The sequence below is a fragment of the Zingiber officinale genome, chromosome 8B (assembly GCF_018446385.1).
Source record: "Zingiber officinale cultivar Zhangliang chromosome 8B, Zo_v1.1, whole genome shotgun sequence".
Lineage (NCBI taxonomy): Eukaryota > Viridiplantae > Streptophyta > Magnoliopsida > Zingiberales > Zingiberaceae > Zingiber > Zingiber officinale.
Genome location: NC_056001.1, coordinates 107,332,591 through 107,360,587, shown reverse-complemented (window position 1 = coordinate 107,360,587; position 27,997 = coordinate 107,332,591). Strand labels below are relative to the sequence as shown.

The following is a 27,997-nucleotide window of genomic DNA, read 5'->3' as shown; positions in this document are numbered from 1 at the left end:
TCTACTTTAGTTATGTTATTACATTTTTAACCCTAACTTGAACTTGGGTTGATGTACATCAAAAAAGGAGAGATTATTAGTACCCCATGATTGTTTTGATGTAGTCAACCAAGTTCAGTTAAGTCATGTTGTATTTGATCCTTATGTCTAAGTATGCAGGAGCTTAGGAACACAAGAAGTCAAGCGGAAGACGTAGCTAGCGAGAAGGATGACATAGGAAAGGAGCTTACGGGCTTAGTGCATTTGAGGAATAAAATGCTGCGAAAGAGTATACCAGTGGACAAAAAAGACGTGCGCGGTGTTCGAGGGACGAGAAACAGAGAAAGAAGCCTGCTCGAAGATAAGGTCGAAGTTGGGTCTAGGTAAGCTCAATTCCAGGTAGCTGGAGAATCACCTACGAGAAGAGATCAACTTTGAGCTGAGTTATCTTGTTGAAGGCGCCTTCCATGGTTGGAATGTGCTTTCAATTAACAGTATGAAAGCGTCTTCCAACCATTAAAGGCGCCTTCACTAGCCGTTAACCAAGGATAAAGTTTTATCCTCAGCGGATAAACTTTATCCGATGGAAGACGCCTTGACCTCTTTGGAGGCGCCTTCAAGCTAGGGATAGAATTTTCTAGAGGCTACAAAAAAACCCCTGAACCTAGGAAATATTTAACAACTTCTGTATTAACTTTCCTAGTCATTTCTGAGCTGTCAACGCGTGTAAAAGACTTTTTTGTCTTCAACGAAGAAGATCTTCCAGTGCTTTTCAATGCCTTGGATTAACAACCACCTAAGTTATAACCAAGTAAAACTATAGCCTTTACCTACTCTTTTTAAGTTGTTATTTCTTTTTAGTATTGTTAGTTTTATTATGCTACTAATCAGATCAAAAGAATGAGAAAGGGTTACTTTTTCTTATAGGCAATTCACCTCCCTCTTGCCGGCCCCACGACTCTATCAGGTATGACTCTTATTTCAGATTCTTTTATTATCCGTAATCTTTTTACTAGAAGAGATACATATTCTACAAATAATAATTAAAGACGTTCCTATTAATTCAAAAGAAAAAGGAATAGAGTTGGATTAGTACTATTATAATTATAAGAATAAATATCTCTTAAGTATTATTGTCCAAATCTAGTACAAAATTATAACATTTCATAATATAATTTATTCCACGACCATATCATTCTTTCTTCACATTATTTTCAAAAGATAGAACATTTGAATAACAATAGTAAAATATAAGAATAAAAAAATTAAAGTCGGACAATCAACATATTGTTAATGAGACTTTTATACATGTTAAGAAAATCAGTCCAGTTTAATCCAAGTAATAAGTTAGAAAGTTAAAATTCTGACACTAAAATAAATGATTAAAGTGACAACAAAAATTCCAACAAACCCATCATTATATAAAAAATGTTAGACTAACTTAAAAATATACTTTTGGAATAAATTAGTTAGGATATCATTTATAATTTTCAGTCAACCTTAAGAGAATCATAAAATAAATAATAAAAATTACTTGCAATGAAATCCAAGAACCAATTAGACAAAAAATACCTAAATATTTTTAACTCGTCAAATTTAATGCACTCTCTTAGATAGAAATTACTATTATCACTTATCTAAGCATGAGATTAGATCATGATCATCTCATTCACTTTCTCACTTGGGTGGCATAGCGGTGGTGTAGAAGAGTCTTGGGTGATGGAGACGATGAGGAGGACCGACTATTGTATCTTCAACTCATTCAGCTACTGCTCACAGCCATCTCGATGATAAGGAGAACTACGAGGATGAGAAAGATAGTGCCAATAATCTACGTGTCTTTTCCAGTATTACGAAGGTGCTTGTTGGTCACGGTGATAGTCTCGGCAACAATGATCCTACCTCATGTGACAATTGTAAAATTCTAGATGAAGCTCAACATACGGGAGAGTAAGCCATGAATCCGTTCCGTAGGCGAACTCTTTAAACAGATGAAAGAGGAGATTAAATTTTTTTCAAAGAAAAAAATAAAGTAGTTCTGAATTTTTTTTCCAGATGAACATAAAAAGGGAGGTATTATAGAGAAGAAAAATGAGAAGAGATACTTATTCCATAATGAATGCTCTTTTGGATAATATACAAAACTAGCTACATTATTTAGTAAATTATCGAAATAAATTTCAACAATCATTTTGGTGTTTATCGGTGCTGCAGATCAAATCTAACGGTTAAAAGGGATTCTCAATAGAAAATCACGTTCAGACTTAGATTTAGGGAGAGGAGGAGAACAGCTCCGTTCTCTCCCTTCCTCCTCGGCCTCGCTCCTCCTCTCAGTTCTCCTCAATCTGCGGCTGCGTGTCTTCCTTCTTGCCATTCGTTCGTTGTGCGGGAAAGGAAATCTCGCAGACGAGAAGTTTGCGCCTCCATCAATTCGTCCTCATGCCGCCGTCCCAACCTCCGCTGCAGGATCTTCGCCGCATCTTACGCGGCGTATTCCTCGTCGCCGCTGAGGCCGCCCAGCGATCTCCCACCCTCGAGGCCGCCAAGGCAGGGGACGTCCCGGCCCTCGTCTCTCGCGCCGTCAAGAACGCCCTCGTGTCTGCCACCGACCTTGCTGGACTTACTAGAGGAACTCCCCGGCAGGTCTCCTCTCCCAGGGCGTCCTCCGTCGTCTTCTTCGCGGAAGATGATGAGATCACTGCAAAGCCAAGGACTACCAGCGATCCATCCAACTCGGAAAAGCCCCCGCCGCAACCCTGTGTCGGAGGGTTTCACGGTTCAGAGGCCTCCGTACCTGAAGCCGAGGAAGGCACTAATGAGGCCGAGAAAGTTGGTTCCTTGGATGATTCGAAAGCTGGTACTACGAAGGTACCTGATGTTATTCGAGAGAACGGTGATCAGAAGGATCCAGTCTTGTCTGATCCTGTTGAGAAGGAGATTCTTACCGATGGAGTAAGAGATGCTATTCTAGTAAAACGTCGGCGGCCTCGCGAGAGAAGGGTTCCATCTACTCCCTTTAGCAGGGCTCTTGGGTAGGCGATCCCGTGGTCTGTTCGTGTTTAACAATTGTTCGAGGATAGTTTTTTTATTTTTTTTTAAAAAAAACTAAACCTTTTTTTTCCCATTCCAATGCAACGATAGAAAGCTGCGACTAATACTGAATGAACGGTAGTTCCTTCTGCCTCTGCTACATCTGTATTACATTTATAACACCTTTTGGTCCTTCACACATGGCTTCTTGAGATATTTCTACCTAGGGCATTTCAGAAAACGAACTGATATTTGTTTTCCTTTTAGTTAAGCTTATCTATATGATCATGTTCAAGTCTTATAGTTAATTTTTCCATGAGCATTAGTTTGATCATTTTTCCTTCTTTGGTAGGTTTGCTGGTCTGGGAGCTGGGCTTGCTTGGGGTACAATTCAAGAATCTGCAAAGAGAATTGTCTTTGGTATGCCCAACACAAATGAGAAGCAGTCTGTCCTTTCACCATTTTTATCTGAGAAAAATGCTGAACGTTTGGCGCTTGCGCTATGTAGAATGCGGGGGGCCGCTCTTAAGTTGGGCCAGATGTTGAGCATCCAGGATGAGTCCCTTGTGCCAGCACCGGTACTAGCTCTTCTTCAATAAATCAACCTATTGTATTTTTATTGCTTTAATTTTTTCAAATGGATATTTCTGATGTTTTTTTTTAAATGTACTTTATAATCTTTGTTGATGTAATCCTGTGTATTCGCACAAGCAAGTTCGACCATTATGGAGCAATATTCTTAATGCTTCTGTTGCCTCATTCTTTGATGCAGATATTGGCAGCGTTAGATATTGTTCGCCAAGGAGCTGATGTGATGCCAAGCAAACAGTTGAATGACGTTTTGAATGCTGAACTGGGTCCTAACTGGAAATCCAAATTGAGGAGCTTTGATTATGAACCATTGGCTGCAGCAAGTATAGGGCAGGTTGTTGCAATGTAGATTGGTCTATGTCCTTTCATACATTACCTTTACTGATCCTATTTGCTTCCATGGACCAGGAAGAGTAGTAATGCTTTCACTTCTTGTGATTTGTGCATATTGTCTTCTGTGACTTACCTTACTGACCACTGCCTATCCTCTTTAGGTTCACCGGGCTGTTTTAAAGAATGGCATGGAGGTTGCAATTAAAATACAGTACCCTGGTGTAGCAGACAGTATTGACAGTGACATAGAAAATGTCAGGCTGATACTAGATTACACAAATCTCATTCCTAAAGGACTGTTTCTTGATAATGCCATCAAGGTAAAGCTGTAGCTGCTTGATATTTCTTTGTGTTTGTTGGATATTATCTCGCAAAAGGTATTATTATGATCACAGTACTGATTCCGTTGATAAAATAATTAATTCCCATACTAGAAACTGAAAATTAACTTGGATATTAGAGTCTTTTTCATTAATTATGTTGGAGACTCTGATCCTGGGAGACTCGGAATATCCATGTTCTATTCTTTATAAATTCATGATGCATTTTGTCTGTACATATCCAAGTGGAAAATAAGTTTTAAGAAGCAAAATTTCGAGAGTAGAATGAGTATGCATTAACCTTGTCATAAAATCTTACACGTGTCATGCTATTTATTAGAAGACACCATCCTGGATTCTTTGGAATTTGCAGAAGTGATCTCTGACTTGTACTAGAGCCGTGAAACCTTTGGTTCAAAATTTTAGGAGCTCCATTGCATTAATTCTCAAATATTTTTACTGTCGTGCTTCTTCATTGAATTCAGGTTGTTCTGTTTTAAGTTGATGTTCATTGAACTCTCTTGCATAATTGTAGGGAATGCTGTATGTGGTTAGCTCATTCTCTATTGAGGACAAATCATCTCCTTTTTCTACCACGTGTTTCCAATTTTTAATTATGACTGGAAATTCTGATGCACAATTGTTATTACCAATTAGGATGTCTCTGACAAAATATTTTTGTTGCTACAGCAGATTTATACTTGGTTGCTTCAAAACAAAAATTCAGCTAATTGATTTATAGTTATCTTCCACATAGGCTACCTATCTGTAATTGCAAAACTTTTGCAAGGGAAAATTTTAACAGGTGAAATTCTCATGGTGCATTACTCTAATGTAAGCATCATTTAGGTACTTTACTTTTCAGCTGGGAATTTCATATCAACTTGTTTTTTTTTTTCAAGTTTACTATTTATTTCCACTAGATGCAATGTCACACTCAAGGAGCAAGCTATATTTTGAAAACTTAGTTTGCTGTGAATATCAGAAAGATGGTCAGATCATTTGGATGATGATTTTCTTTGATGTAATGAAGGTGGCAAAGGATGAACTGTCTCGGGAATGTGATTACGAGTTGGAAGCTGCTAATCAAAAGAGATTCCGTGAATTATTATCTGATTCAAAAGGGTTCTATGTTCCTCGGGTTATTGATGACATTTCAAGTAAAAAGGTCTTAACAACAGAGTTAATTACAGGTGAATCCTAGATGCTAATCCGACATTATGATCATTCTTGAGTGTTTTCTGAATTTTATATTGTTCAGAGATGAATTTCAGTTGCATGTTCTGATCATATAGCTGTTAACTACTTCACTTATTTGAGAACTTAGATGACTTTTGGTTATATTATTATTTTTCAACTTCCTTTATTATTTTATATGCCATGGTGTCAATGTATTGTATGCAGTTTTTAACTCTTCAAATCAGCTGTATTTCATTTATTTAGGATTCCTCGGTGTGGTTGTGGGCTATAGACCCAAATACCATGGACTCTTGTCCTGTATAATTTAGTACTTTGAAGAACAGTTTTAACTTAATCATTTAATGTACAATTCTACTGTAGCTAAGATAAAGACAATGTTTGAGATAATTCGGAATGTGGGATTTTGAGCAAAGTTACATGAAATTTTAGATGTTGAAACAATTAGGAGATTTCTGATGAAGATGATATAAACAATTAGGAGAACTTAATTAGTGCTTATTTCAGTTGTCTATATATGATTACATTGTTTTCTAACTTTGAGAAGGCGCTTAGAATGAATTTTGTGGAAAGCCTGAAAGTATTAGGATTGTTTCTTAGATATGATAATATTTGATGGCCAATCAACTAGCCTGTCACTGTACTAGACTGTATTAGGGCGGACAGATTTCATTCAGCATTGAGCTCCATGGAACTGGAAGACTATATAACATTTGAATAATGTTCTCAGAAATTTATATTAAACATGTTTCTCTCGTTTTATCATCTATCATTGTTTACCTAACTGCTTCCTTTTGATTCAAAATAATTGGAACACATATCGGTCCCTGATAGTGGCATGACAAGAAGCTGCTTTAATCATTGCAATGAAAGATGTTTATTGATTTGACAATGAAAGACCAAGTTTGAGTGGCAGCTCTGTGACTTGAATTTGAATCTAAACCATGTAAAAAACTGATACTCTGATTGTTCTCTCTAACTCTTACCCTCTGTTTGGGAGGAGGTGAGTAAAGGGGAGGGAAGGGTAAACATGGGGAAAAAGAATTTTTACACTTGTTTGGGAGAGAGTGAGTCATGGAGGGGAAGAGGAGAGAAGGTAAAGTTTCCCCTTACATGCTCGGGAATCAGCGGAATTTCTTACACCCCAATTTGGGGTGTAAGGAAGGGGAAGAAGAAATTATTCCAATTTTATCCTTATTTATTTTTTCACATGCAGATTTATTAAAAAAATAAGAGGATATTTTTGTAAATTTGTATATTTAACCATCATTTTCATCCCTTTCCTCTCAAATGAATTTTCCTTCCCTTCCAAACAAGGGTAAGATAAATATATTACTTTCCCTTCCTTCCCCTCCCTTCCCCTTCCATTAATGAACCTTGCCTCACCCCATCCAAACATAGGCTTAGTCCTACTTTTAATCAAATCACTTTATGATCATCTAAATGAGACAGCTTAATTCTCACCTGCTCAGCTGAATAGATATGTTTTTATGGATGCAGAAATGCTTCATGAGATGAGAATTTTTTGACAATAATGTAAATATTGTTTGGTCATGTTCATTATTTTTTCATGTTCTACCTCTTTTATCATGATAGATTTTGGGCTTTCTTTCTTTTGCATTGTTCTCATTATTGATTTGATTATGTTCAAAATATTCTGATTTTTATTTTCTTTGTACAAGAGATTGCTAGAAGTTTTTGCAAGCTTCGGTGTCTTTGACATTGTCTAACCATGTTCAGGAGTCCCTATTGATAAAGTGGCATTACTAAGTCAAGGAGTTCGGGATTATGTTGGGGAGAAATTACTGGAATTAACCCTCAAGGAGTTGTTTGCTTTCCAGTTCATGCAGGCAAGTGCAATTTTATCTTCTTACACCTAATTTCTAAAACTTTTATGTTCTCATTAGTGTCTTTCCAACAGGATAAATTCAGTAGTTGCGACAAATTGCATCTGTTAATTTTTGTGTATGCTTCGTGCTCAGTTTTGTCGCAGATTAGATGCCATGCTAATATGTTCCTGTGATAGTTATTATTTTTCACTTTGTTCCCTACTTACATTTAAAAGTTGGCCCCCGGGGCATGGTCGAGTTGGCTACTGCGGGATAGATATTGCTACAATGTGATAATTCTTATTTTTCACTTTGTTCCCTATTTACAGTGTATCTATCTCATGGTTTTTCCAGACAGATCCCAACTGGAGCAATTTTCTTTTCGATGAATCCACCAAAATCATTAATCTAATCGACTTTGGTGCAGCTCGAGAGTATTCAAAGAATTTTGTGGATAACTACCTACGGATGGTATGACCTCTCATTTTCAATTTATGAATTTGAAGCATTGAAAAATAACTGAACTTTCACTTTGAAACTCTTTGTCCCAGGTCATCGCATGTGCAAATAGCGACAGAAAGGCAGTGTACGAGATGTCTCAGAGGCTTGGCTTTCTTACAGGCGAGGAGTCAGATATCATGATCGAGGCTCATGTCCAGGCAGCTTTTATCGTCGGAATGCCCTTCGCGAAGCCTGGTGGATATGATTTCCGCACAGCCAACATAACGAGAAGTATTTCGAACCTCGGTGCAACCATGCTGAAGCACAGGCTGACACCGCCACCGGAGGAGGCCTACAGCCTTCACAGAAAGCTCTCAGGTGCATTTTTAGCTTGTATCAAGCTTGGTGCCGTGGTTCCTTGTAGGGAGTTGCTACTGCAGATTTATGAGCAGTACCAGTTTGGCGATGGTGGTGCGGAACTCTTGTCAAGCACAGCCTAAACTATAAACCATACAGCAGACTGCATTTTTTTTATTATTTATTTATTTTTTTATATACAGTATGGGAATAATCTTCTGCTACAAACTGCAGCGTATTTCTGTATTTCAACCAATGAAGCAAAGTTTTCACTTTTACTAGGCTGACATAGTTTGCAGAATCAAGATCTGGATCGGAGGGATCAGTATGCTTCTACATATTTTTTATTGAGTTACTTTGTTAACCTTTAAAAATCATCTTTTTTTTCCCCAGAGGACTCGAGTTTTGTACGGATCACGATAACTCAAGTTACGTACGGATCTTCCTTGAGAAGAGAACTGATTATAAATTATAAAAATATTTTTTTTGTTTTTATGTTATTTTATTTAAAATAAGCCTAATGAACTTGAGCTTAGGCCGGGTCCGACCCAGTCTTTTAATTTTTTTTTTATGTTTAGTAAAAACTTCTGAATAAAAGATATATTACGAATTAGCCCTTGTAATTAACTTTTTTCTTTTCCATTTAACCTAAGATAATCGTGTCCTCGACGAAATGGGGTACCGCGGTACGGGAGCCATCGCAGGCGCAGGTGCATCTCGAGCTTCTTCTCCGATCGATCTCTGTTCCTTCTCGTCTCTGGATTGAGAATGGCGAGGATAGAGTCGGTCACGGGGAGCGCAGTGATGGAATTGGCGATGCGTGAGTGCTGTCAAGCCTTGTCAATGGTGCACAAGGTCACGCGCCGTCCTCCAATGCCGTTAGCGGCACGGCCACGAACATCTTCTGATGTCCATGACCAGTCCTTCTGCGGTAGTCCTTCTTTAATCTTTAGCGCCTCTGTTTTGGTTACTGTCGTATAGATACTACATCTGCTTTTAATGTTTGCGTGTTCGTTCGTCTCGACTTATCTAGGGATAACGGGATTGCGGTAGAAATTGAAAAAAAAAAAGGTCGATGATTGAGTCTCTAGTCCAGACCCCATACTGGCCTGGTATCTTCGTGCAATTCCTAATGTTTACCATTGCAATCCTCGAAGTAAACAAAGTAAAGAAGAAAAAGAGAGAGAGAAATGACAGTTGACCCATTTGGATGATGCCTCAACAAGACCCATAACGTAACAGCATCAGGGCATATAGAATGACTCAGTGGAACTCCGGGATTTACTTTTTTTCTCCTGCTGTTGCTGTTTTGGCTTCGAGATCACGTGGAGGTTTTTAATTTCAGATTTATAGCCTACCAACTTCGAACAGCCCATTTATGGATGTGGTACTGGATGATGGATCCCATCGCTCGTGGTTTGCATTGATGCGCTGATATTTTTGCTGTCATATTTAAATGCTAACATGCAATGGCATGCTACTTTCCAATTGCAAGGCATGACTTTGTCAGTTGGACTTCAATTCCGGGATTAATAGTATATGCATTCTTTTTTCCCAAGATAAGGAGTGACAGATTGCATAGTTGTTGGATATTGCCTAGCAGATCAGCTTTATATGGTTTATTGTCTTTATAATTCCTTTTTTTCCTTCACTTAAACCCACTCATGCAATCTGCCTAAAATATGACTTTGTGACTCTGTGAGCTTGTGTTATTATGAGATAAAATAGCAAGCCTATTTAAGAATATTAAAAAAGGTCCATTTAGCCGATAACAATTGAACTTATCCTGCTGGAAATTGAGCAAATTATATACTGAGCATTCGTGATTTTTTTTTTGGACCTTGATTTTTCATGCACCATGGTTTAGGTGTACTTTGATTTATCGGCCAAATGTTCATTAATGATAAATGGAGCATTAGATAGCCTTTCCATTCAGTGCAATTATAGATAATAGCAGTAAGGCTGTTGATGGAGGTTATGAATCGTCATTTATGATTTCAGTAAATGTGTGATCTGGGATGTGCCACAGAAGTGTAAGAATATAAGAATTTTAGCACATTGAACTACAACAAAGGAATCCTCGGTGGCATCGGAGTAGATAATGCATCTTTCCTAGAGATTAATACATTCCTGCTGTGTTAAATGAGCAACTACTTTTAGGCTATGACCGGTAAGTCTCATTCAAGTTCATAAAGGGCAGCAAAAGTTGGTTGAATCAAGGATAACTTAAACATAGCCAACCCGCCACCTCCTTCCTCCTTCACTCTCATCTTTTTTTTTATTGGCGATGCTCTCTTTCTTGAATTCAGTCTGCAGCTACTGAGTACCCTTTTGCAACCAGTAAATATAACAATCAAACAAAGACGAGAAGCATGGAGGTTTATGCTGTCAAGGTTGAGGAGGGGAACCCAGCTACGGGGAAGAAGCCTTCTTGTGGTCCTGTTTATCGCAGTATCTATGCAAAAGATGGTCTCCTGGAAGCACCTCTTGGGATTGAGTCCCTGTGGGAGATTTTCAGGTTTAATTATGCCACTTTTTTATGTTTGTTTCTTTTTTTTTTTTTTTTCTTTTTTTTCTAAATTTGAAATTTTGCATAAAATGCTTCAACGGTATTGACTTTGAAATTTCAAGTGGTTTTAGCCAGTGAAATTTCACTTCTAAAAAAAAATAGTGAATTTTAATTTCTGTTAGAAAATAGCTAGTGTTTTCATGTCTGCTACTAATGAGAAATTAGATGTATCTGAACTATTTGCGTGCTTATTCTACATAAAATGTTAGCAATGATGGATCTTCTCCTAAAAATGTTTTTTGAATGAAAAATGAGGGGTCTACCAATTGAAGAAGAATGCTACAAGACATAATCCAAGAACAACAATCTGGGGAAGAAAATGAAAAGTCCAAATATGCATGCTTAGACTCATTATGTGATATGCTGAGTTTAAATTGTGACAAGTGTCACCCTGCAAACTCAATTTTGACAAGTATTTTTGGAATTATTTGATGGTTTCCTCTTCTTTTTTTTTTTGTTGCTTTTGCAGTGGTTCAGTCAAAAGGTATCCTCAGAATCAAATGCTTGGTTGTCGTGAGCTCATTGATGGGAAGGTAAGGCATTGTATGCCTAGGCAGCTCCAATTGTACTGTTGTTTGGTTGGCTAAGAAGAAACATATCTCTAGCTTCTTTTTCTGTGTTCTCTTTTCTTATTAGCATGTGTAAAGACAATGCCATCACTCATTGGTATATATGTATGTCTATCTTTGAATTACCTATCATTTAGGGAAATTTTAGGATTAAGAGTTTATCTGGAGAAACTAAATGTTCAATTTGCAGGCACGGGATTATGCCTGGCAAACATATGAGGAGGTTTATGAACTAGCTTTGAAGATTGGATCTGCCATTCGGCAATGTGGCGTCAATTTGGTGAGCAATTAAACTAGGGACTCTTGCATTCATAACATGCATGCTCCTCATATGACCCTACTTAAAAAAAAAAAAAAAAGTGATGCATTTGAATTTCTTTTATCATATTTTTAGGGTGATCGCTGTGGAATATATGGGCCCAACTGCCCTGAATGGGTGATTACCATGGAGGTATACTCTTTTTCTGCCCCTACATATGAGTCCATTTTCAGATGCTAGTTGAGAAATTGCTCTTCTCTGGGATTAAAAACTCCATTACAGTATTAGGTTTTAATACCTTGCACGACAGCACAAGTTCATCCAAGTAATATGCTGGGTTTTACTCTGAGTTTCTAGTTACTTATCAAATCAGTCACACAAACTCATTTTTCTAAACTTCAGCTTTGATTTTTAAATGAATTTATCGTCATTTAGAGTAAATTTTATTTACTCAATCATGTCAACTTCTTGCAGGCCTGCAATAGCCAAGGAATCTGTTATGTACCATTATATGATAGCCTTGGTTAGTATTTTATTTTACTACCACAAATTGGCGCACATTATGAGCATTTATGTTATCATTCCTCTGGTTTAGCTTTTACTGTTATTTAAGCTAAATATTTTATTTAGTAGATGTTCCTTGCAATAAAGAAACTATCCTGTATATTTGATTAGATTTAGAAAGTGATACTTCATTTAGTAAGGCTTGTGCTTGGTATGGGATGAATTTATTATTGGGTATTAAAATAATTTATTTTGGTATTCTTCTGCTAACATAACAAAACTTAATGATCATCATTTCCCTCAGAATGAGATGGCAATTTATTTAGTTTCCATTGTAATGCAGGACCAAATGCAGTAGAGTTTATCATCAACCATGCAGAAGTATCAATAGTTTTCGTCCATGAAAACAATATAAACTCTGTAAGCTGTTTACTATATGATTTTTATGAATTTCATGATATATATACATATCAACTTAACAACATCCTTTCAAAGTAAAATTGTATAGTTTACATACTAGGAAATTCTAATTGTTTTAAACCTCAAGTTTTATAAATATAATCCATGATCCAAACTTGATAAATGCATACCTCTTTAAAACGAGGAAAAAAGAAACAGAGTCAAAAGAACCAGTTCAGCAATTAGACTTCGGGAAAATTTGTCTAAAACTGTGCTGATCTGAGAACCTAGATTTGTTTTTCTTTTTCAAAAAAAAAAAAAAAAAAGAAGAAGAATGGTATAATTTATATCTTCTAAATTTTCTGTTAATGAAGTTTTTTCAAGATAGAAAGTTTAATATGGTGACAAAAGAAATGGGCTGGAAGATCAGGGCATAAAGAATATATATGCAATGCATCCATCAAGAAATAGAACGGGAGTAATAGTTGTATGAAGCAAACAGGGTTGATTTAACTAGTTTGAACTAAAACTTTGCAGTCAATGCTCTTAAAGTTGTTCTGGCAATGAACCAATCTAGTCGTAAATTTTCCATTTGATTAGTTTTACCAGTTCATCTTGTATTGCTCGACAAATAGCTTTTGTATTACCATTTCAGCTAACTGTATGTGACACCTGTTTAAATAAAAGCAAGACAATGTGATTTATCATGATTTTAAAGGAGCTGCATGTGGAAACTCTAGATATAGTCCCTGACTTCTTATGTTTGGTGTCTCCATCTGCTAATATTGTACACATTGGAAAAATTAGTTTTGTTTTCTATACTCTATGCTTTATTCTTTGATAGATAATAAAGTCAATATGAATTCTTAAGCATCTAAACATGCGGAGGATAGACAGGTTTTGAGCTTTGAATGTTTTAAATTATTTTTTTTGTGTCCTCTTAATCCAACATAGTATATACTTCTTATTCCTCTCAGACTATGTTTCTATTGTCCTCCTTGTCCGCATCATTAAGTCTATGATCCCAATAATCTTAATAAACTTGTCAGACCAACATGTAAGGATTTGTTGATTGTCCTTGAGAGAACAATGCTGAAAATGACTTAAATTTCACCTCAGTGGATCTTGTATATATGATACATAGGCAAACATGAATCTTTTAAGGTTGGATGAATTCAATAAAGACGACAATAAACAAGGTGAACAATGGGAGATTGTAAATTCTTGGAAGTATTAATTTTGGAAATATTGACATTTACATTAACTAGCATTGATAGCTTCATTTGTGAAGAAATCTGCTGTAATCAACAAACGGGTGCATGTATTAGCTTGGTTGGAGAAGAGCAAGGATACTAAAAAAAATGTTTTAAACGACGTGATGGCAAAGTACTAGACTACATCTGTCTTATTAAACTGGTTTCTTCAAAGTACAATGCTAGTCAAACTTAAAATGGTAGCGAAGAGGTTCTGTGTTTCAATGCCAATGCTACTATTTGATAGACATATATTCTTTGTTAAATTGAGTCAGATAACATGTTTGGATTGGGCTAGAACTGTTTAGTCTGCTCCCATATGTTGCATTAATAGTAAAATGTCAAGCTTGGATGCTAATAGCTTGAGCTTTAGCGACAAATAATCAGTGAGCCAGATTTGTGATGGCCAAATGGGAAAGTGGTTGGTAAACTTGTTCAAAACAGGTCTAAATTAATGTTAGTAACATGATTGCAATCACCTTGGACATGGTTGCCATAAGGCAATTAGGATAGTAAATCTCCTTGTTTTTATCTATTTGAAAAAAGTTTAATATCTTCTACTTAGGAAAGCATGCTAAGAATTTCATCCACACTCTCTATTTGTAAGGAAACAATGACCAAAAATCAATTTGAATTTATGTCTAGAAGGTCGACAATAGAAACTATATATCTTCTCAGACAATTAATTGAAAAGTATAGGGAACAAAAGCAAGACTTACACATAGTATTCGTCGATCTAGAAAAAGCTTATGATAGAGTCCCAAGGGAAATTACATGAAGAATTCTAAAAAGGAAAGGTGTTAGCATAGCGTATATTGAACTAATTAAGGATATGTATGAGGATGTAATGACAAGAGTGAAGACTTCAGGCGTATTAACCGAAACGTTTCCTATAAAGATAGAGTTACATCACGTATCAACTCTAAGTCTCTATCTTTTTGCACTAATTATGGATGAACTCATTGGACACATCCAAGATATAGAAACGCGGTGTATGTTGTTTATAGATGATATTGTTTTGGTAGATGAGATTGGTGAAGAATCAAATGCTAAACTCGAATCTTAGCGGGAAATGCTAGAAGTGAAAGGTTTTTGACTTAGTAGAGTAAAAATAGAATATATGAAATTTAAGTTTAGCAATATGAGATGAGATAATTTTTAAGATATGAAATAACGAGTTATCTGTGAAAGTTTTAAGTATTTAGGATCATTTTTACAAAACGATGGAGGGATCGAGATGTCTTACATAGAATACAAGCGGAATGGTTGAAATGGAGGAAAACGTCATGTGTTCTTTATGATCTTAAAGTACCTCTAAGACTTAAAGGGAAGTTTTACAAAATGGCGGTTATACCCAGGGTTTAGGGTTTCGTTCCGTGCCGGGCGGAACGGTCGAAACTTACCGTTCCGCCTAAGCACCGAAACTGGCATTGGAATAGCAATGATTTCGACATGCGTCACGCGACAGAAGGAATTGCGTGCGCTCGTCGTTGCACGACAGAAGGAATCGTGCGTGCTCGTTGTCGCGCGATAGAAGGGAGGAAGAAGGAAGAATGAATCTTTGGGATAATTTACAGATCACTTACCTGGAACATCGGCCTCGGTGAGGCCATCGGTGAGAGATCAATAGTGGCGGTGGCGGTGAGGCGACTATGGCGGCAAGGCGACGACGACTTGTGTGCGAAGGGAGGCAGCGGTAGAATAGCACATCGCAAAAGAAAAAGTAGGGTTTTTAAAAAACTTATAATTAAAATTTAAAATTGTTATTATATATATAATTTCTAATTAATTATTATATATTATTTATAAATTATTAATTAATTAAATAAACGGTTAATTAATTAATATAATTATAATATATAATTTTATTTTATTTTGTTTTTTATTAAAAATATAAAAAAATTAAAGTAAAAAAATAGATAATTTATATAATATATAGTGATATAATTTAAAATAATTTTAAAATCAAACTTTAAATTATTTTTATAAATTAAAAATAGGTTGAAATGTTATAAAAATATTAAAATAATTTTAAAAATTGATAAATAATTTTAAAATTTTATTGTTAAAAAATTAAAAAATATATAAATTTTTAAATAAATTTGATTTTTAGAATGCAGACGCTAACAATTCTCTCTCTCTCTCTCTCTCTCTCTCTATATATATATATATATATATATATATAATATTTAATATAGATTATTTAGAATATTTATAAACTATAATTATATAAATTAATAATCAAATAAATTAAAATTTTATATTATTATTATATATAAATTAGGTTTTTTTCTGTTAATTCATATAATTATTATAGATAATATTTTTTTATCTTAGAATAAGAGATTTAGAACCATAAATATAAAAAAAATACTTTTAATTACCTATCCTTTATTTCGGAAGTTTTGATAAATGTATGCTATCAAGTTACGTAAAGTTAATATACAATTTTTTTTAAAATTTTATATATATATATATATATATTGTATTGAAACCGTATTGACACGATACGATATCGAAACTGTATCATTCTGATCTAGAACCAAAATCTTGCATGGGTCGAGATTTTAAACCTTGGTTATGTAGGGGATCTTGCGGCCGGCTAGAAGGGTGGTTGAATAGGCGTGCCCCCAAATCGTTCGATTCCTAGGTATTCGTTAGTGCACAAGCGGAAATATAATAACAAATACAAATACGAAAGCTAAAGACAATGAAAAAGAACAAGGAAACTAATACACGTCGATGTAACGTGGTTCGGAGATTAGGGCTCCTATTCTATGACTGTCCTTGAGGTGGACGATCCCGATCCTTCGGCGGATTAGCCTCCGGCAAACTCCGGCTATCTCAAGTCGCTCCTTGTGGGTGGAGAAACCTCACCACAAAACTCACCAAGACCTCTTGGATTACAAAAACACTTGAAAACTTTTGTGACTACTAATTAGGCTTTAACAAAGTCTAATTTCGTCACCTTGGCCGGCTATCCCAAGCTCCTTCTTATAGAGCTGGGAAGAAAACAACCCTGTTATTTTACCTTTAACAGTCTACTGGTCCTTTCACCAGCCGACTGGTGTTAGCCCAACGACTCACTACCAGTTGACTGCTACAGTGCACCAGTCGACTGCTACAGTAACTGCTCCAGTGCCATTACCTGCTACAGTAACTCTTGACTGGTACAGTGCACCCCCCTCTTCCCCGGATTTTTCCCTAGGTACAATCTCTCATGCACTCGTACCCTCACGACTCACTTGACTCTTCTTTGCAACCTTGACCTCTTGCCTTCAAGTCTACTTCTTTTGGCTCTCGTCCCTCGGATGCATCCAAGCCTGCTGCTCGTCCCCAATACCATCCTTCGTGTATGCCTCGAAGTCGCTTCCCTCGGTCCTTGTCCTTGCTGCGTTGTCCACGGTCTCTCGGATGCTCCATCCTTCACCGAACCCGAAGCCATCAAGCTGAGTCATATGTGTATCCTGCAAACCTGCATACTCACATGCACGTATCAAATGACGAGGGTAATCCTAACTTAAACCCTTTGCCGAAACACCAAAACACATGGTCGCACGGACCATTGGGATTGCTCCAACAGGTTACACCTATTATGTTTTATGGAGTTGAATATTTGGGCTATGACTCGAGCACATGAGCAGAAAATGAGAGTTGCAGAGATGATAATTTTAAGGTGGATGTGCAGACATACAAGGATGGATAAAATCAAAAATGAAAATATTAGAGAGAAAGTTGGATTGCACCTATTGAAAGAAAATTCTGAAGACATATTTAAGATGGTACAAACATATATTTATATGACCAATAAATACTCCAGTCAAGCGATGTAAAGCTATGACAAATGTGTATATCAAACGAGGAAAAGGAAGACCAAAAAAGACTTGGTTAGTTACAATAAAAAAAAATGGGCAGCCCGGTGCACGAAGTTCCCGTTATACGGGGTCCCGGGGAAGGATCCATTGTACGCAATCTTACCCTGCTTTTGCAAGAGGCTGTTTTCAGTATTCGAACCCGTGACTTTTTGGTCACATAGCAACAACTTTACCGTTGCGCCAAGGCTCTCCTTCTGGTTAGTTACAATAAAATAAGATAAAATTTATTTAAATCTAAATGATGATACATTAGGGGATAGAGCCAAATGACATAGAAAGATCCATATAGCCAACTTCACCTAGTGAGATAAGGCGTCGTCTCTATATGCACTTATGTAGGAAAGAATCTTCATAATTATAAGCAACCAATGAAAGGTTCCTATTCAAACTTTAGAGTAATATTTTATTTTATATGACACGTAGTCTTAGAATGTTGAAATAATGGTATATGACACTTTCAATATTGTATGCTTACTATGGTTCTTCTATTCTCAGATTTTGAAGTGTCTTTCAAAGTGTGCTGCCCATCTAAAGAGTATGTTGAATATTTTAACTCAATCTGTCCATACAATCAGTTTGGAATCACTAGGTGACACTAAATACTGCATGCAGCGATTGTCAGCTTCAGAAGGGTAACCGATGAACAGAAAAGATTAGCTGATGCAGCTGGAGTATCTTTCTTTTCCTGGGAGGAGTTTGTTTCCTCGGTATAATTAAGAACTTATACTCTAGGCTTTCTCAATGCTTATTACTCAACAGCATGCTAATTTTTTTGAGTTAGTTGCTGCACAATCTCGAAGCATAGATGATGATATTGTTCTACAACATATCAATAGTTCCAGAGTTATGTTATCCATGTGAAAATAATAAAAAAGTTCTTGATATGCGTCTACTTCAAGTGATGAAGAGGTGCATAGTCCTAAATTACAGAATGATATGTCCATTCTATTTTACCAATCAGTTCTGTTTTCATCAATTGATAACTATGAAGATTTGTAGTTAAAGAAATGCTAAAGTATGATCTCATGTTTTGACCTTTTAGGTAAATGTAACATGTGAAGTTCCACAAAAGAGTAAGGATGATATTTGCACAATTATGTACACAAGTGGAACAACTGGAGAACCAAAAGGTGTCATATTGACAAACAGGGCTATACTTGCTGAGGTCATCAACAACGAACATTTGCTTCAGGAGACAGATAAAGTGGTGCGACCTTGGTTTTATTATTATATGTTTTGCTTTATCTGCTCTGATTCATGATAGAATTTGCATGCTTGCCAATATTGCTTCCAGGTTTAATATCCAACTTTGGTAAAAGGACGTTCTCCAAGGGCCATACTAAGGATCTCATTCGGCACTATGGTTTATGTAGGCATTAATTCTTTTTATTTGTAGGCCTGATATGTGTCACAATAATATTTTTCATGGGCCAAATTAATTTTTACAGGCATACTACTATGAGGTAAACAGGGTTGTTACTTGCACATCAAAGTTCTGGATCTCCTCATGTTGTCAGTACCTACTTTTCTCTGTCATCTCTTAACCAAGTCTACATTTGTCCCTTGATCTGCATCTGTCGATATACATAGCAACCTTGTTGATGTTCTTGCCAAATCTGGTGGGTCGCTTCTCTTGGCTCACAAAAGGCTTCATTGTCAAGTTACCTACTTGAGGAAGTATTCAGCATTTAATTCCCTTTTTTTTGAAGCCCCTAACATCAACTTCTTGTGGTTTCCCCTCTATTGTCTTCCTTCGAGCAACTTCTATTGCATCTTAAGATGAGCAGCTTCTACCACATCTTAAATTGAGTGATTTCCCATGTCTGCTGCTAAGCAGTCCACCGCCTCCTCTTCACTATTTTCTATTGGTCTTATTTAGAACTATGCTTCATCCTCTCATCAGCATGTTGATCTGAGGTCAAGGGAATCAATATCCACTAATATTCTATTACACTTTCTTGTGATTGTATCTTAGCTTCTCTCTCATTCCCTCTCCCTCTCCCCCTCTCTCTATGTATATATATACATATTGCAAGAACAACTTGTATCTTGCCGTGGGGCCGGTGATATTGGGCCACTTAGGGTGAGCGATATCACCTTTTGTTCTAATATTGCGAGAACAAGATGGATGTAGATAATATATATGTTCTTGCTGAAGGGGGTGTGTTCTTAATTCTAGGTGTTAAGGGCTCTGTTCCATAAAGTATTTTAAGTTTTGGGTTATATGTTGAGTCTTGTATATACACCATGTAATAGACTTATAATAACATTATAATAACAAAAGATAAACAATATTTTCTTTCCCATTTATAACTTCTAATTAGTGCATCCTATAACGAACAGCACCCAAACAGCATCTAAACAACTAATTTTGAGCAAGATAAACAATATTTTCTTTCCCACTTAACTTCTAATTGGTACATGCTATAACAAACAACACCCAAAAATATCCAAAGGATTGATTTCTGAGGAATTCATTTCTGGAATGTGCAGTTAATGCTGTTCCAAAATTATCATAAGTAAAGCTGTAATGGTTCTGTCACAAGATCAAGGTTTAAAATTTCGACCCGTGCCGAAGTTTCGGTTCTGGATCGGAACGATACGGTTTCGGTACCGTATCGTGACGATATAGTTTTAGTATTTTTTAAATATAAAATATATTAATTAAAAACTAAAATATTTAACATAAATATTTAAAAAATAAACAAAATAAAAAATAATCTTTTAAAAAAGGAAAATATATGAAAATAGATAAATAAATAAATAAAAATTTTATTATAATTTTTAAATTAAAATAAATGAAATATAAAATTAATTAGATAATTTTATTAGGGTTTAATAAAGTCTCTTTAGATTATCTCCACCATAACTAGGAGTTGATTAAAAAAATTAGCCTAAGTTTACTTAAAAAAATCTGAAATCCGACACCACTCGCGAGCCCGCATGACTTCGGTGTTGCGCGACTAGCCATGGCCACGGGGATTGCATGACTCTTTCGGCGGGACCACGTTAGTTGTGCGACCCCTCTGCAGTGACTGCAGGGTCACACGATGCCTCCACGACCGCAGCGGAAGGGTTATGCGACCTCTTCGCTACTGTTGCAGGGTTGAGCGATCCCTCTGCTGTGACCACGGGGTCGCGCAACATATCGCACCTGTCGTGGGTCTGGTGCCGAGTCGTGCCGGTGCCAGTCGCCGAGCGGAACGAGACGTTTCGACCGTTTCGGCACGGCACTTTAAACCATGCACAAGATTAAACATCTCAATAACCTTCACTTAGTGGAAACAGTTAGATAATAATCTACCACTGCAAAATCTTGACTTAAGCCTCTTACATATGGAATGGATCTTGCTGCATAATTCATTAAAATGACTTAGTTCCATGAGTATTATGATTGGCCAGGAAGTTCTTTGTACACACATATCAACAATTGAATTGGAGAATATATTGCTTCATTTCGCTGAATTCGAGATGACATGCACTATTGAATTTGTAGATGAACACAGTTGCCATCTATCAAATAACATAATGTAAGTAGGGTAACATATATATATGGGTTTTTTACCCTCGGCGCCCATATTGGGCGACCAGTGTGGGCGACCCTCACGTGCGGAGGGGCCTCTCGTGTGAGAGGTGCCAACGCCGGTCGCCCAGCGTGGCTGTGCAGGGTAAACCCTATATATATATATAACTGCGACAAGAACCTGAAATGTCCTTGTGATTTTCATGTTTTATATTTCAGTTCTTATATATTTTTCTAGTTTTGGTGGAGTAAAGTTGAGTAGTTTTTTAACTCATTTGGAGTTTCTATCCTTCTGATGAATCAAATACGGGATGATTCATGTATACATCTTTTTCATAATCCACTTTTGCTGGCTTTTGTGAAAAAATCTTATATATAATTCTCTGGATCATCGTATATATGTTGCTAAAGTGTGTATTTTCTTTCATAGGTGACTGCAGAAGATTCATACTTCTCATTCCTTCCTCTAGCACATGTCTTTGATCAGACCTTTGAAAATTACTGCATCTATAAGGGTGCCTCCATTGGATTTTGGCAAGGGGTAGGACCCACCGCATCCTCTTTTCATGATAATAACCAGTTTCATTTTTTTTACGAAAATGTAAATATTTGTCATATGAAACTTCAAGGATGTTAGGTACTTAATGGAAGACATCCAGGTGCTAAAACCTACAATATTTTGTGGTGTTCCTCGTGTTTATGACCGCATATATTCAGGTATGATATTGCTTCTTAATCAGATAATTCTATTTTCTCTATCATGTGAACTTTATTGATATTGAGATATTTTGGATGTAAGGTATCAATCAGAGGATTTCATCTGGAGGATTCTTATCGAAGAAGTTGTTCCAGTATGCTTATGATCAGTAAGTTGGTGGATAGTGCAGTTGTTTAGGCATTGAGATTCTTATTAAAGTTTTGTATGATATAATTGTGCTTTCATCAGTAAATTGAGAAACATGAAGAAGGGATTGAAACAAGACGAAGCATCACCGTTCTTTGACAGGCTAATTTTTAATAACGTTAGCTTCAACAAAATAGCTCAATCTGATAAAACTTATATTTGCTCATTCTTCAATTGTCTGAGTTCCACTGATTGTAGATAAGACAAGCTATTGGAGGTCGTGTCCGCATTATGATTTCTGGAGCTGCACCAATACCGAGGCATGTGGAAGAGTTTCTTAGAGTTGCAACTTGCAGTGTATTTATACAAGGATATGGTAAGAAATAGATAATCAAGTCATTTGAACTATGTAAATGGCAAACATTAAAAATTAAAGTTCTTTGTATATGCATATTTTCATACTTAGCATAATAAGACTAAGTTTCTGACAAAATATCACATAGATAATGTCATTATAAATGAGTACTAGGAATTGGTAAGTATGGGACTCTTGAACAGCAAGCTTCATGTTTAGCAATTTAAATGGCAACAAAATGGTGCTAATATAAAATCACGGTTCATATGCAGGTCTTACAGAAAGTTGTTCAGGATGCTTTACTTGCATAGCAAATGTATTATCCATGATGGGAACAGTTGGGGTTCCTATTAAAACAATAGAGGCAAAGCTGGAATCAGTGCCAGAGATGGGGTATGATGCTAACTCAAGCACACCCCAAGGTGAAATTTGCTTGAGGGGTAACACATTGTTCTCTGGTTACTACAAGCGGCCAAACCTCACGGATGAAGTTCTTGTTGATGGCTGGTTTCATACAGGTATAGTTTTAGCTAATAATCATTGAGAAGTGTCCAGTTAGTACATTTGCTTCGGCGAGATGTAATGCTTCAAACAAACACTTTTTGCTTTTGCCTAATTGTAAATTTAAACTTCGTAGGTGATATTGGAGAATGGCAGCCCAACGGTGCAATGAAGATCATAGATCGAAAAAAGAACATTTTTAAACTGTCTCAAGGAGAATATGTCGCTGTGGAGGTCCTTGAAAATACATATATGCAATGTCCTCTTCTCACATCGGTACTCCAATGTTATTACTACTGTCTATTACTAATCTAGATATTAGAGACAATCTCAAGTACTTTCACTAATACAAAATTTGAACCCATTGCAAGATAACAATCTTCTGTGTTATAGATTTGGGTCTATGGAAACAGCTTTGAATCCTTTCTTGTGGGTGTTGTTGTTCCGGAAAAGAGCTTATTGGAGGAATGGGCGAAATCCAATGATGTGAGTGGGGACTTTGATCAGTTGTGCAAACATCCAAAAGCAAGGAAACACATCATGGAGGAACTCAATAAAACTGGTCAAAAATATCAAGTATGCCAGTAATCTATCGAAATATTTTATTTCCAATTGAGTTCAGTCTGATTGGCATTCAAATTTCTTTACTCAGCTTAAGGGATTTGAGATGTTGAAGTCAATTCACCTGGAGCCCAGACCATTTGACATGGAGAGAGATCTGATCACTCCAACGTTCAAGCTAAAACGACCCCAGCTGCTCAAACATTTCAAGGTAATAAGAGTCCCAACTCAATTTCGCGTATATTTCTTTGACTCGTTGCGCCTAACTGAACCCAAATAACCATTTTAGGAACGCATTGATGAACTTTACCAAGAAGCTAAAGAGAGGAAAGGATGAGGCTATCAAACACATAATAAAATCCACTGAGAAGATGCGCATGCAAGTCTGAACCTGAAGTGCTTGTATATTTAATAATCAGTGTGCAAAACAATATCGTCCATTTTAATCTTTAGATATAAGTACGAAAAAACAGGAAAGAGAAGCATCATCTCAGTAATCTTTGGCATGTATCGTCTTTTTTAACTACTACAAGACATCCTTGGATAATTAAATACTCTCTTAATGGTTTGCAGGATGTTAAAATATCCTAGCATGATTGTAAATGTTCTATAGCAGTAAGAAAATAAACAAACAAACAAACAGTGTCAGATTAGATTGACGAGAAACTGCGAACTGTTGCTGAACATTGAGCCTAACCATGTCAAATCTGAGCTGTACGAACAAGTTCACAATGTGCATTAATTTTGTAAATGCCTCCAACATGCTTATAGAAAAATCCGAAAGTAATCCAAAACATGCTGTTCGAGTCGCAGGGTCGAGTTGTCGTAGCCTCGTCTCCTTCGTCTCTCTACCATCCATCGCTGTGATTGATGTTAATTAGCTTAAGCTTTGCTGAAAATTCCCGCTGGAAATGACACCGAGAGTTAATGATCTTAATTAAGCCACCAACTGTTGGTGGCGGGACGCGCCACGATTGCGGCATCCTATCGACGCCCCCGCTGTACAGCCTAGGGGTCCGCCGGCACGTTCATCGGCGCTCTCAGCAACGCATCCGGGGGTTGTTCCGACACCCGCCACACCTTCACTGACTTATCCAGACTGCCACTGTACGCGATCCAGCTCCTGGCCGCACCTCCGCCTCCGACCTCCTCTTCCTCGCCGTCGGCCACGATCGCCAGGCACTTTACTGGACCTGTGTGGCCGCTGAGCACCGAGAGGCAGCAGTGCACCCCGCCGTCCCGCCGCCACACGCAGATGTTCTTGTCGGCGGAGCCGCTCAGGAGGAGGCTCCCGGCAGCCACGAGACAGAGCACCGCCATCTTGTGGCCGCCGAGCACTCCGCCGTGCGCCAGCTGCGCCTCCCCCTCCCAGAAGTTGACGAACCCGTCGGAGGAGCCGCAGTAGACCAGGGGCGCTGCGGGGCTGACGGCGAGAGCCGTCACCGCGCACTCCTGCTTCAGTAGCGTCCGCACTGGCGAGTGCTTGGTGGTCTTCGCCAGAAGCTCCCGTCGCCACACTTTGACGGTGCCGTCGGCGGAGCCGGTGAAGACGAGCCCGCCGAAGGCAGCGACCACGGAGTTGACGGCGTCGTCGTGGGCGATGACGGACTCGAGGCACCGGGAGTCGGCGATGCGCCAGACCTTGAAGGTCTTGTCCCAGGAGCCGGAGTAGAGCAAGCCCTGTTTCTCGTCGAGGCTGAGGCAGGATATGGCGTCGGAGTGGCGGATCCAGAGGGCGCTACGGTGGCGCCGGACTTCGATGTAATTAGAAGGCTTCAGCGAGCTCCGGAGGACGTCCTTGAGGCGTGGTAGATTCCCGATCCTCTTGTGAACGGTCGGATTCTTAGGGGACACACGCCAAACCCGGATCTTGCCGTCCTGGTGTCCAGTAAAGATGCGGTCAGCGGCGACGACGATGGACTTAACGAGGCCACTGCTGGACTTGAACCCGGCGAAGTCCTTCTGGTTCTTCCACACGCGGATGTTCTTGCTGTCGGAGCCGGTGTAGAGGACGTCGCCCACTGCGGCGAGGGAGTAGATGTGTCCCTCCTCGCGGACGAGGGAGGTGATGAGGCCATTGCGGGGGTTGGCTCCGGCGAGGTCCAGGGGGTTGTCCAACGCCGACTGGTGCCAGGGGGACATGACGAAAGGAGAGCTCTCGCCACTCATGGCCATGGGGTACTCTCCAGAGGAGCTGGCCGTGGTAGATGAGCTGCTTTGGCGCAGGAACTCCTCGTCGTCGGCCGACGGCCGCATCAGGGGATCGGAGAACTGCATGTTGCCGTTTCTGCTGCTGCCTCCGTTCTCCCTCATCAATCGCTGTTCTGACGATTGCAGGTCACCGATTCGAGGTAAATCGAGGAGGAGGTTATCGGACGAGAGGTGGCGGCGGAGCGTGACGCTCTGGCTCCCGGCGAATGCGCGCGGCCGCAGCTCAGCGATGCCTCCCCCTCCGTCGGCTTCGTTATGTAAACCAATGTCTCACTCGGTCAACCGAACCGGTTCGAGATTCGGCCGGGTCAAAGTTTTATTCCTGGACCGATTTGGCTCACAATCCGCGGGTGAATCGATGGTTCGGACCCAACTTGGAAAGCATTGATGATGAAAGGAAACATCTCCCCACTCGCCTCGCCTCGCCTCGCCTCGTCTCGTCTCCTGTGGTCCTTAAAACCAGTCCTACTCCTAATCATGTTTAAAACAAAATGGCGTTTTCTTGATTTGTCCGATTAGTTAGATTAACTTAGAGTTACATTTGTTTTGTAATATCAATTTATGATCACATACATTAATTATTTTTTATAATACGTATGCTCCTATAATAAATTTGATAATAAACATAGATAATTACACAAAATAAACAAAAAGCACGCGAGTAATTGCCACCGGAGTTGAACTAATCACTAAATATGAAGACGGCGGCCTCAGAGATGCCCACGCCGTCATCGGCGATGATGTCAATTAGTTGCTCTTCTCCCTCTTCCATGACTATACGAATTCGATAGAGTAATCTTTTATAAATCATAACTTTTGATTCAGAATTTAGATGTGTAATATTTAAAGATCTATATTATTATAGGAGAGTCCATTTAGGTCTTTTTAAGAACTTTTGAATATTTTTTTTACTATTTTTAATAATTTTTATATTTTAGGTATTTAAATTATTTTTGATATTTTTATCTTACGATTATAGTATTCTGTCTATATAAGTATCATATTTAATGTTTTGAGATAGTTTTGGGATATACTATTTCTAGCCGTCATCTCCTTATGAAACAATGAGTTTTCTTTTGTCCTAATATTCTTCTTTCAAATCAACAAAGATTAGAAGTCACTTCCTTTATTCATGTGCGAATTAACAAATTTGATAGTTATCCGATGCGTTAGTTGGTATCAGAGCGAGGTTGATCTTGTGTAGTCAACTGTCGTCCTTCATCACAAAAAAATTGCTTTTAACGATAGGTATGTCTGTCACTATTTCGTCGTTATTCGATTATAGTGACAGAATTACGATAGAAATATGTTAGTCGCAAGATATTGAGTCGTAGCCGGTTTGGGTGACGAAATTTAAATTCTGTCGCAAATTTATGACGGAAGATAATTTTGTGGCTATGATTAATGATGGAAACGTAATTTCTATCGCTAATTGTAGCGATGGAAACATAGCGACGGAATTTATGTTTCCGTCGCTAATAATAGCCATGGAATTTATGCTTTTGTCGATAATTAGTTGATAAAAATGGTTTCCGTTATGCTAATTAGCGACGAAAGTTACATTTCGTGACTAAAATTAGTGACAAAATTTGCATTTATATTGTCGATTTCGTTGCTAATTATCATAAAAAATACTGTTCCTATTACGATAATTAGCAATGGAATTAAGGTTTCTATCGCTAACTAGCAACAGAAACATTAATTCCATCGCAAATCTTCAAAAAATTTCACAAATTCTTTTTCAAATGTACAATTACCTTGTTTATATTTTTTTTTAAATCAATACGAACGGTCACAAAATCAATACAAACCCTGCTTGCCTTGCATTATACTATACACAAACCTTCACAATCTATACACAAACAACTAATCCAATCAACTATACATTCACAGATTCATTACAATCCATAAACAAACAATCAAATCAACAATACATTCACAAACTCATTATATTTATAAATAAATTGTGATACAAACATTCACAATCAACAATCCAAATTCATATAAACTATCACAAATATCCACAACAAACTATCCAAATCAAATAATGATACACAAATTCAAAGATATACAAATCATGTCCATAATCTACTACAAAAACATTCAAATACACTCCTATGAGCTAGTACTATCAAATCCTGTAAAAAGTAAAATATAATAGATTATTATCAAATCATGCAAGACAAATTGATTCAAAAATTAACAATGGAAACAATACACTAAAACCATGAATGTATAACTAATTTTACATGAAAAAAAATGGTAGTTGAATAATATTTTGGATTTTTGATGGTGATGATATATAGAATATATCAATAGTTATTTATTCCTTAGAAAATATAATGCAATTAAAGATGAGAATAGTATTAGGAAATAATTATTATTAGTAAATACTTACTTGTTTAATAGTTATTAGGGAATAATTATTATTAGAAAATACTTATTTGTTTCCTAATTATGAGTGAATAATTATAATTAAGAAATACTTATTTATTTT

General features: G+C 37.4%; 3 protein-coding genes across 4 annotated transcripts; 2 read left to right on the top strand and 1 right to left on the bottom strand.

Annotated features, from left to right (window-relative positions):
- The first annotated feature begins 2,237 nt into the window (after positions 1 to 2,237).
- Positions 2,238 to 8,364, top strand: LOC122016538 (protein ABC transporter 1, mitochondrial-like). Of its 2 annotated transcripts, none has more exons than XM_042573868.1 (8): positions 2,238 to 3,011; positions 3,362 to 3,587; positions 3,782 to 3,934; positions 4,095 to 4,253; positions 5,287 to 5,446; positions 7,191 to 7,300; positions 7,634 to 7,750; positions 7,831 to 8,364. In XM_042573868.1, exons 1-8 carry the CDS (start codon positions 2,419 to 2,421, stop codon positions 8,218 to 8,220), a joined length of 1,908 nt encoding a protein of 635 aa, XP_042429802.1. In that variant the 5' UTR covers positions 2,238 to 2,418; the 3' UTR covers positions 8,221 to 8,364. The 2 variants fall into 2 exon arrangements, with proteins under 2 accessions (XP_042429802.1, XP_042429803.1); XM_042573869.1 differs by having other exon boundaries at positions 7,707 to 7,750; positions 7,831 to 8,060.
- A 378-nt stretch (positions 8,365 to 8,742) lies between these two features.
- On the top strand, positions 8,743 to 23,872 carry LOC122016535 (probable CoA ligase CCL6). Its single transcript, XM_042573865.1, has 20 exons — positions 8,743 to 9,008; positions 10,419 to 10,595; positions 11,116 to 11,179; positions 11,406 to 11,495; positions 11,610 to 11,666; positions 11,949 to 11,997; positions 12,322 to 12,398; positions 18,001 to 18,040; positions 18,118 to 18,212; positions 18,548 to 18,712; positions 21,459 to 21,569; positions 21,658 to 21,745; positions 21,828 to 21,894; positions 21,975 to 22,050; positions 22,131 to 22,248; positions 22,500 to 22,745; positions 22,865 to 23,004; positions 23,122 to 23,304; positions 23,381 to 23,500; positions 23,579 to 23,872. Exons 2-20 carry the CDS (start codon positions 10,450 to 10,452, stop codon positions 23,624 to 23,626), a joined length of 1,980 nt encoding a protein of 659 aa, XP_042429799.1. The 5' UTR covers positions 8,743 to 9,008; positions 10,419 to 10,449; the 3' UTR covers positions 23,627 to 23,872.
- A 130-nt stretch (positions 23,873 to 24,002) lies between these two features.
- On the bottom strand, positions 24,003 to 25,739 carry LOC122016536 (protein JINGUBANG-like). Its single transcript, XM_042573866.1, has one exon. It carries the CDS (start codon positions 25,600 to 25,602, stop codon positions 24,298 to 24,300), a length of 1,305 nt encoding a protein of 434 aa, XP_042429800.1. The 5' UTR covers positions 25,603 to 25,739; the 3' UTR covers positions 24,003 to 24,297.
- Between the last annotated feature and the right edge of the window lie 2,258 nt (positions 25,740 to 27,997).

Bases quoted from the DNA above. Each gene is read 5' to 3' on its own strand.
- LOC122016538 (XM_042573868.1), top strand. From the start codon at position 2,419: ATGCCGCCGTCCCAACCTCCGCTGCAGGATCTTCGCCGCATCTTACGC. The intron at 3,012-3,361 runs GTAGGCGATCCC...CTTCTTTGGTAG, and splicing joins CCCTTTAGCAGGGCTCTTGG to GTTTGCTGGTCTGGGAGCTG. The intron at 7,301-7,633 runs GCAAGTGCAATT...TGGTTTTTCCAG, and splicing joins TTGCTTTCCAGTTCATGCAG to ACAGATCCCAACTGGAGCAA.
- LOC122016535 (XM_042573865.1), top strand. From the start codon at position 10,450: ATGGAGGTTTATGCTGTCAAGGTTGAGGAGGGGAACCCAGCTACGGGG. The intron at 11,180-11,405 runs GTAAGGCATTGT...TTCAATTTGCAG, and splicing joins GTGAGCTCATTGATGGGAAG to GCACGGGATTATGCCTGGCA. The intron at 22,249-22,499 runs GTAAGAAATAGA...GTTCATATGCAG, and splicing joins TGTATTTATACAAGGATATG to GTCTTACAGAAAGTTGTTCA.
- LOC122016536 (XM_042573866.1), bottom strand. From the start codon at position 25,602: ATGAGGGAGAACGGAGGCAGCAGCAGAAACGGCAACATGCAGTTCTCC.